At 37.4% G+C, this 10066-nt stretch overlaps 1 protein-coding gene across 1 annotated transcript; it reads right to left on the reverse strand.

Moving 5' to 3' along the window:
- Positions 1–1315: 1315 nt before the first annotated feature.
- Positions 1316–1561, reverse strand: LOC133092126 (cytochrome c oxidase subunit 7B2, mitochondrial). The gene has a single exon (XM_061191352.1). It carries the CDS (start codon positions 1559–1561, stop codon positions 1316–1318), a length of 246 nt encoding a protein of 81 aa, XP_061047335.1.
- Between the last annotated feature and the right edge of the window lie 8505 nt (positions 1562–10066).

Consider the following 10066-nt stretch of genomic DNA (forward strand, 5'->3'; position numbering starts at 1 on the left):
GGAGGATCCCACATGCCACAGAGCAACTAAGCCTGTGTGCCACAACTACTGAGCCCATGTGCCTCAACTACTGAAGCCCGCGTGCCTAGAGCCCATGCTCCACAACAAGAGAAGCCACCGCAATGAGAAGCCCGCGCACCGCAATGAAGAGTAGCGCCCACTCGTCACAACTAGAGAAAGCCCGCAAGCAGCAATGAAGACCCAACGCAGCCAAAAATAAAATAAATAAACAAAAAAAAGAATGATTAAAAAAGAAAGGTCATATACACAAAAACCCCCAAAACACAAAAAGCTAACACAAGATGTTTGACCTGATCAGTAATCAGGGAAGCATAAATTAAAATATGAGCTATTATTTCATGCTCATCAAAGTAGCAAATATTAAAATGCATGAAAACTCTTAAGAGTGAGTTTGGATGTGGAACAAGAGGAAGTTGTACACACTGCTGGTGAGAAGGTAACCACTTTGGGGAATAACTTAGCAATACTGATAAAGCTGAAAATGAGCATTCCCTAAGACCTATAAATTATACACCTAGGAACATGTCTTTTATCCAGAGAATAATGATATCTATATATATTTGAGCTTGAGGAACAGTACACTTACCCTGAAGCTGATCATCCAGGAGTAGGAGGTGGTCTCCATTGCCAACTGTGATAAGTCACCCATAAGATAGTCCCAATTATCCTTGCCTTGAGGCACTCATGCTCTTGTAAAATGGGGAGTCATGGTGTTTTCAAAAGAGGAGTGATATTACTAAACTAATTTTTTAAAAAATGATCATTCTCACTGTTGTGCTTAAAAAAGATTGCGTGTGACTGGGTTGGGGGGGTTCAGGGCAGCCTTGACAGTCATCAAGTGTAAAGGAAAGGAGACTGGCTAGAGAGTTTTTATAATAATCCCAGCGAAAGTATGGTGGTTCAGATCAGGGAAGGAAAGATAAAGGAGGTGAAAAATGGTCAATTATGAATATGTTTTTAAGAAAGATTCAATAGGATTTGCCAAACAATTAAATTAATTTGTTAAGTACCTAGGTGTGTATATCCACTGAAAGATACCTAGCATAAATCATTAAGCCAGAAAAGTACATGCTTCATTAATTCTACTTTCAAATATTTATTATTCATAATCCCCTGTAATCTATACCCACTGCTACTGCCTTGCTTTCAGGCACTATAATGACTATTTTCAACGACTTTTTAATGTTTTCAAATGCATTTTATTTCTTCGATTATGCTATATTTCAATGCACAGCAGAGTATTTAAATGACAAGTTGACTTTGAGACAATTCTGTATTACAGTAACTGTGATGCTTACTCATCATTCCACTCTTTTGGGGTGGCTCTGCCAACAGGGGAGGGGTTCCATTCTATTCCAACCTGTGTGGCTGTAAACACCCACACAACAACACAGAAAGCGGTTCCGCTGGCTAGTAGAATATCACCATATTTGTCATGAAAATCTGGTGAGTGTTTTGAGTGGCTCTGTCTTGCCCTAATTTGCTGAATGCTTCGAATCCTGAGACTACTTAGTGCATTTCTGACCAAGGGAAACATCATGAAGGTATGACAGAACTGCAGTTGCTTGAAGCTGCTGGTCTATTTCCTTGCAAAGAAACCTGCAAAAACAAAAGATAGGCGATGACATCTGATCCACGTTTAGTTCTTCCCACTTTGAAGGTTTCACCCACACCACATCTTGCAGTGTGGCCAGGCAGGTAAGTTTTGATATCATGATGTCTGGAGTTGAGTCTTAGCACTGTCACTGATTAGCTATGTGAACTTGCGCAGTTAGTTAACCCACGGATTAGAGAAATTTTCCATCTTGCTGAACTCCACATGACTTACTTCTACAATAAATTTTGTGTTATCTAGGAGCCTTAAGCCTATCACCCAAAGAACTGAAGCTATAGATTCTAATAACCATATGAAAGCATAAAAAAGGAAAATTCAATGGCAAACTGAGACAACAATGTCCAGCTGATAAAATGGCTAAAACTCCAACATGCCCCACTAGTCCAACGACCTGCCTATGTCTACTATAAACTCTGGTTTCAGTCAGAATTACAAGGCATTCACAGGGTATGTCATACCTCCTCCTCTTCGTCTTGTTCCTTTTCTCCATTCCTTTTAACCTCCTCCCCATTTCTCATTTCTACCGGTACTTCTTGCCTTGCACTTTCCTACAGATAAAATTCTACTTGCCTTTTAAATCCCAGTCTAAAAGCCACCGTTTTCTGTGAAGTCTTTTCGAAACCTCCCTAGGCTGAATAAGCCAACTCTTCTCTGGGCTTCTCCACTTTTATAACCCTTCTTTCACACCATGTGACATGATGCATTCGCTTTATCATTTTTAAAAACAATTTTTTTAGAGTAGTTTTAGGTTCACAACAAAATTGAACGGAAAGCACAGTGTCTCCATATAATTCCTGACTCCATACATGCATGCCTTCTCCATTCTGTACCAGAGTAGCACATTTGTTATATTTGTTACAATCAATGAACCTAATTACAGTCCTTTATCATATATGTCTTTTGCAAATATTTTCTTCCAGCCTGTGGCTTGTCTTGTCATTCTCTTGAGGAATTATCTTTACATTCCCCTCCAATAGTCTGCAAAATCTTCAAGATCAAAAGATGTAATTTTGCATACACAATAGCTGACACAAAAGCAAAGAAAGAACATTTTTGAGCTAATCTGAAATATAAATGAACGTTGGTATCCTCATAAGAAGTTAAAACCCACTGAGAACAAGCCAAAAAAAATCATGAAATCAGATGCACATGTCCATAATAGCCCTAATAATTCTTTTTTTTAAACAGATAATTATACTGAACAAGAGATATAGAAGCAGAAACACATGAAGGAGTTCTTTCTGTCAATTTCTCTTCTCTGTGCAAGCTGTCAAACAGTGCTCAGTCTCTAGCAATGACATATGTTAACTGTGGCCCAAATGCAGGCAACATGGATACAAAAGGGCCTGAGGTCAGCACTTGTAAACTTATAACTGCTCACTGAGATTTGCTAACTCAAATGATTTTATTCCCAACTTAGAAAACAAGACCCTAAGGTTCTCTTTTATTTCCTACCAGATGGTAAAGTGGTACTTTTTGTGATTGTGACAAACAGGGCTAAAACAGAACCAAATGCATTTCCTCTAAGGTTCCAAACATTCAAAATTTTTTCCTGTTAGTCATGAATCTCTTCACCAAAAGGCACTACAGGTTTAATTTGAATTGAATTCAGAGAGTTGGTTGAAAGTGAAATGGATCAGAGTATGACAGGTGCAGCCTTAATCCAATACAAAAGCACTTGTGCCACACATAGCTTTCAGTCTTTAGGAAGGCACAGAACCAGAGAATAATTTGTGATAATAGGGATCTCTTGTGGATCATCAACTCATGCCTGCTGCTTTATGACAAATTGGTTTCATTATTCCTATCCTTTCAACGTTAAGTTGAAGCTCAAATACTTTGTCTCCAGTGACAATGATCGCATCCCTTTGTAGATTAGTTCATCCTCTGGCTATTCCCATATCTGTGAACATTTTCTTTGCCATCTAGTCTGAATTTGCTTGTACCAATGTGTCCATTATTAAGAATTTTTTTATTAGGAATGCATTCTGTAGTACCTTTGATCTATTTTTGTTTATAAAACACATGTAAGAGCTAGGAACCCACTGATTAGAGAAATTTTCCATCTTGCTGAACTCCACATGACTTACTTCTACAATAAATTTTGTGTTATCTAAGAGCCTTAAGCCTATTACCCAAAGAAATGAAGCTATAGATTCTAATAACCATATGAAAGCATAAAAAAGGTAAATTCAATAATATAATGCAGGTAAAGAAAACGCTTCTCAAAGTAGATGCTTTCTGATGAAAACAGCCTACAAAGAGAAGGAAGAAGACAGATTTCTCTAAGTAATAAGAACAAAGCAGAGGTTCTCTCACGCCTGTGGCAATAAAAGAAAAGAAATATGTTCTGAATAAATATAGTTAAAGGGAGCAAAGTATCCTATGAGGATGAAAAGGAAAGACTGATCGTCTCATCTATTTTATACAGCAATGCTGAAGCTCAGTTCAGGAAAAATAATTAATACCGGACCTCAATCTAATGGCGATAGGGAGGTATACAGATTTGAAGCTTCACTGGTAACAATAATAATTTTAAATCACTAAAGGCCATAAAAAGAAGTAAAGCATAATGCAGGAAGGAAACTAATATTTATTATATATGCTCGTTTGTCAAACATCATGCCAGAATTTTGCACATCTGCCAAAAGAGTGTGAGATGGTGATTATCTCCATTTTACACACAAGAACAAATGACAGGACAAGATGTGAACTCAAGTCCTATGATTCTAAATCCGGTGCATTTTTCAACTATGTCATGTTTTCTTAAAGTATATTCAATTCCAAGCATTGCAAACAAACAAACATACAAAGAAACAAAAACCAATGTGGTTACCAGAGATGGGTCTTTAGTTGAAAATGTTTCACTTCAGTTTACTATATATTATATTTATGGAGTGACTACTGGCGTGGCAGGGCCTGGTCTGGATGCTATTGGTACCACCCCTACTCTTACGGTAGCTCATGGTAGCGGGAGGGGATGGACAGAGCACTGTTATAAGGGAGGAGACAAGACTACAGAAGAGCACAGGGTACCCTTAATCCACATAGGAGAGGTACATTTCAACCTGGGGTTCTAGGAATGGTTTTAGAGGAAATCACACCTAGGTTAGATCTTGAAGGATGATTAAGAAACATAAAACACAAAACTGGTGGGAAAAAAAACGTAGACCCAAGTAGCACAAGCGAAAGCACAGACAGCTGAAATACTATGGGGGCAGGGCAGCCTGATGAGCTCAGTAACACTAAGTAATAAGTGCTGAAGCAGCAAATGCCCACAGATGAGCCTGGAGGGATGAGAAAAGGACAGCAGTGGACACTGAGGACTTCATATGCCTTGCTGTGGCATCTGGACTCAATTCTATAAGTCAGTGTTTCCTGTTGTTGAGAAAACCGTGCTCAAACTCAAAGCCTTTTATGTGAGTTAACAAAGAGAATTCTTAATTCTGTGATTTTTCCCTTCACAATAATATAAAGAAATACAAGAAAATAATATTCAACTATTCTTTGTTGAATAATTTGATTCATTTTTAATTTGAAAATTTGTTTTGGTTTCATAGTTGTGTTAAGCTTTAAACATAAAGAGGATGAATCTGATTTTATGTTTACACATATATAAGTGATTTTATAATCAAATAATTTAAGATGATACAAGTTGAGATGAAATAATTTGTTTCCTCTTTAAAAAGATGCCATATGTATACCCAGAGAAAACCATAATTCAAAAAGACACATGAATCCCAATGTTCATTGCAGCACTATTTACAATCGCCAGGACATGGAAGCAACCTAAATGCCCATCAACAGATGAATGGATAAAGAAGATGTGGCACATATATACAATGGAATATTACTCAGCCATAAAAAGGAACGAAACTGAATCATTTGTAGAGACGTGGATGGATCTAGAGACTGTCATACAGAGTGAAGTAAGTCAGAAAGAGAAAAACAAATATCATATATTAACGCATATATGTGGAACCTAGAAAAATGGTACAGATGAACCAGTTTGCAGGGCAGAAATAGAGACACAGACGTAGAGAACAAACGTATGGACACCAAGGGGGGAAAGCGGGGGGGGGGTGGTGGTGGGATGAATTGAGCGATTGGGATTGACATGTATACACTGATGTGTATAAAATGGATAACTAGTAAGAACCTGCTGTATAAAAAAATAAATAAAATAAAATTCAAAAGAAAAAAGATGCCATATGTAATCCACATTTGAGAAACATTCTTATAGGTGAGAAGAAACATTCTTATAGGTGAGGAGAAACTACTGATTGATTTAATCAGGAAAAGGTTGAAGTGGGAAACAATCTGGAGGAAAAAGCACTTTACAAGATAGGTTAGGTGGAGAAATGGTAAGAAAATAGCAAAAGTGGCAGAAAAGTTAAGAGGTTAGTTAAGTGTTTATTTCAATGGTTTATTAAAAAGATGATGAGGATCTGAATTAAGTACTGATAACAGACAGAGAGGAGACAGAATTGAGAAATATTAGGAAAAGAAAATCATACTGATTTGGAAAATAAGTTGCTCTAAGTAAATTGTGTATTCTATTCACTTAGCCTCTGCATTAAGATTATGACCAAAACTCTGTCTCAATTTCTGTTAAAAATCAGCAGACATTGACACTGTAGCTTTTAGCTGATCCCAGGGAATTAGAGTTTGGGTGATTTAGATACAGAATGCAGAAAGGTCAAAGGAGACATAATTGAGGTGTGCTAGGAATGACAGGTCTAGATACCTGGGTAGAAGAAAGAGGAGGAATCCTAAAAAGATTTACTGTATGGTCCTAAGGGGGGAAAAAAAAAAAATTTCGTCCAGTCTAAGTATAGCCTAACATGGATCAATAAATGACCTGCTTAGCTATGATATAAAGCTTTCTATCTAATTTCAGTAAGAAAATTGGAAACTGTGTCCTACTTCTCAAATGTGTCCAGATAGTACTGTTAAGTATCTCACAGGGAGATAATGCTCAAGAAGCAATCAATACCGAGGTTTCCCAACCTGGACACTATTGATATTGTGGTCCAAGTAATTCTTTGTTGTGGGTGGATGTCCTGTGCATTGCAGGGGGTTTAGTAGCATCCCTTCCTCTATACACTACATACCAGTAGTACTTCTTTCTCTTTAGTTGTGACACCAAAAATCTATCTCCAGACATTGCCAAATGTCACTTGTGGAGCAAAATCATTCCCTGTTGTGTACAGAGAATTCCACTGTCATATACGGAGTAAAGTGTCTCGTCACTTCTCCCACAGTCTTCTAAATGGCATTGTTCTATTCAATACAGAAGGCTTAAATTCTAAGAAAATACATTCCCTACTATGGGATGCATGAAGGTTGCCCAACAATATATTTTTTCCTGAACTAATCTCAATTTTTCAAATTTTTTCTGCAGTATAACTTAGATGAATCACTTAATCTATCTCGGCATCTGCTTCCTCATCCATAAAATTAAAAAGTGGAACTAATTTAGCTTTTCCCAAACCTGCCTGATCCTAAGAGTTATTTGGACTCTTTGTTACAAAATGTAGATTCCTGGGCTCCATGTCAAACGTATTGTAACAGAGCATCCAGGGGAGTAGCCTGAGAATCTATATTTTTTTGTCCTGTTCTCAGGAGAGTCTTGTCATCAGACAAGTTTATGGAACACTGAATCAGATAATCTCTAAGGTCCTATCCAGCTCTAATACTCTAGACCTTTCAAAGAGAAAAACATTTTAGGAAGACCATTTATTCTTTTAGGCCACTGAAAGAGTACAGGAGTAATTGAATTCACCACCATGGTAATTTAGAAAGCAGTAGCCGAGTAACCTGAAAGAGTTATAGGGACCCCCCAGGGAATAAGTTAGTCAACAGAAACATTTGGTGGCATTTAAAAACATTAAAAGCACTAGTAACACTGGTGTTCTGCTGTATAACGAATGATACACTTTCAAAGCTAAGGCTCCTAGACTCCATTACTCAACTGTAACACCTTTATTTCCACCTTTTATTTCTACTCTTCTTTGACAGCTTCAGAACATCAACAGAAAACAAGAAACAGTAAAAAGGCAATCTTCTTGAAATGAAATGCACCTAACCTGCAGTGTCTTCCGTTTATTTATGTATTTCTCAGAAAAGTAGGTTGCTCAAGGAGGGATTAAGCGTACATGGAGCAGTGTCTCCCATCAGGATTACTTAAGCCTTCAGCCTTTTTGTAACAGGAAATCTGGGAACCCTGCACAAGCAATGCTGCTGGTGGAAATGCTGAAAAATGGTTCTGTTTCAGATGTGATGGTATCATCTCCTGAGTCACTGAATCAATGGACGGTACAGCCATTTGATTAAGGCTGTAGATTATGTCACTTTATTAAGCCTAAAAAGTGACATAACGGATGTTACCTCAACAAATAAACAGGCAGATTACAGCGGTGGATTATTATGCCAGGAGGGAGAAATGACAGAGTGGACAACTTGCGAGTCGATGTCCTCAAATGGCAAATGTTTCTTGAAGAGTGAAGGGATATAAGGTATGTACTCTCCCTCAGGTACTTCTTCCCATGGCCACCATGAACAGACTGTTTCTATCCTATATAGAATGCTGAAGGTATTCAATAATGTCCATCCTGGGAATAACCACAGTGTTCATTCAGGCAATTCCTTTTACGAACCTAATTACATTAATGTGGTCCACTCATGAACCCCATTATATTTTTTTAGTCACAAAGTGCTCTCAACTATACTCATTTTTTCCCTTTCTGATAGCTATGTGTAAGAGAACAAAACAATAACAGAGACATTGGGAGCTTTTCTCCATGCCACACTGCACATCAAAGGCATGACTGTTCTCTATTAAACTTTATTTTGTTCTCTATTAAACTTTAGTAGACCCAGCAAATTTCCTTAGAGCCCATGTTATTTTTACATTACAGGCCATTTCAAATATTGGAAATTACAAGGATTGAATAACAAATCCTTGTTATTTCAAGCAATGTATTAAGTGTTAGAAAGTGGGCTGCTGTGCTTACTCCCAAAAGATTTTATATTAACTACATTCCATGGCTTGTAGGTTGTGATATAGTCATGTCCAGCTAGAAGAGTCTATTTCAGTGGATCTGGCAAATCAAAACATCTGGATAAATGCATAGCATTTCTCCAACTTAATCTTGGAAAAGAAAGAGATCGTGGTTATAATAAATTCTAAAAACTTTGAAAATTTTATCCAGAAAATGATATGGAGCCATTGAAAGACATTAGGAACGCGAGTTATGGGGTCAAATTTGCAGCTTAGACATTACTCTGAGGTGGGGAAGTGTTTGCAGGGGAATAATGCAGATGTTAGTGAGTAATAGTAAGCACTTGTACAGTTCACCAAGTCAAGATCTTAAAATGTGCCAGTCCCTTATTTCTGCAGTCATTATATTTCTGCATCCGATCCTTTGTTTTGCAGAGCCAGACCACAATTCTTTTGCACATGCACACAAAGGTGAGAGCCTCTGAGGATCCACCTCGGGCCACTGGAACTCTCAGAACTTGACATATAAACTGGAATGTGAGAATTTATTTTATTAACTTTAAAAAAAGAATATTCCATTCCAGTGACTGGAATACATAATTTATCTTTTAGCTTAACTGGCTTGACACTGATTCCAAATCGTAAAGTAACCTTCTGTCAGTATTTCCCCAAACACGTGCCTATTTCAGTAGTTCTGTTTGATGCTAGCGGGTGTTATTTATAAAAAGGCCTTCTGTGTCATGTAAGTTTGAGAAATACGCAGGTAATAAAGTCAAATCCTTTTTTACTGAAGTATTTTCCAAACCTCTATGGTGCTAATGCATACAGCGATTCTCTGAGAGGGATACCATGTGGTGCTTTCCAAACTTAGCTGAGCATGCCATGCTTTTTTCCCTCTGGAGCATATCTCCATATTAGTGTTTTCCAGAACACACTTTGGGGAATACCAAAGGATGTCTCTGTGTTCTCAAGGCTGTTACACCATTGTACACATTTTAAATTGTTTAATAGTTCCAGGAGGCATTTCACAAACTAAATCACTTCCTTGTGGGGACTTGTAACATATGACTCAGGGAGTACAGAGTGTGTGGTAAGCCTAGGGTATCATAACAACACCCACAGCAATTAACTCTTGCCTTCGTTATGTGAGTCTAACTTTTGCAGTTTTAGTATTTGTGTGGATGTTTTTCTCCTCTCCACATCTACCTTTATTCATTAAACGCTCTGAGCAGAAAGACTGTATGATTCTTCAGTGGCCATTAGAGTTGCATCAGTGACCCCTCGTTGCATAATTTGAAACTTTCATTTAAACCTTGAAATGAAAGTGTACAAGCCATTCTTGTCTTTAAGTATGTCACTGATAGAGTCATATAAAGTAAAAAATAAAATATTTAACTTTTAGATATCAAAGACATTTTAATTTTGAA

Source organism: Eubalaena glacialis, chromosome 5 (genome assembly GCF_028564815.1).
Source record: "Eubalaena glacialis isolate mEubGla1 chromosome 5, mEubGla1.1.hap2.+ XY, whole genome shotgun sequence".
Classification (NCBI taxonomy): Eukaryota; Metazoa; Chordata; class Mammalia; order Artiodactyla; family Balaenidae; genus Eubalaena; species Eubalaena glacialis.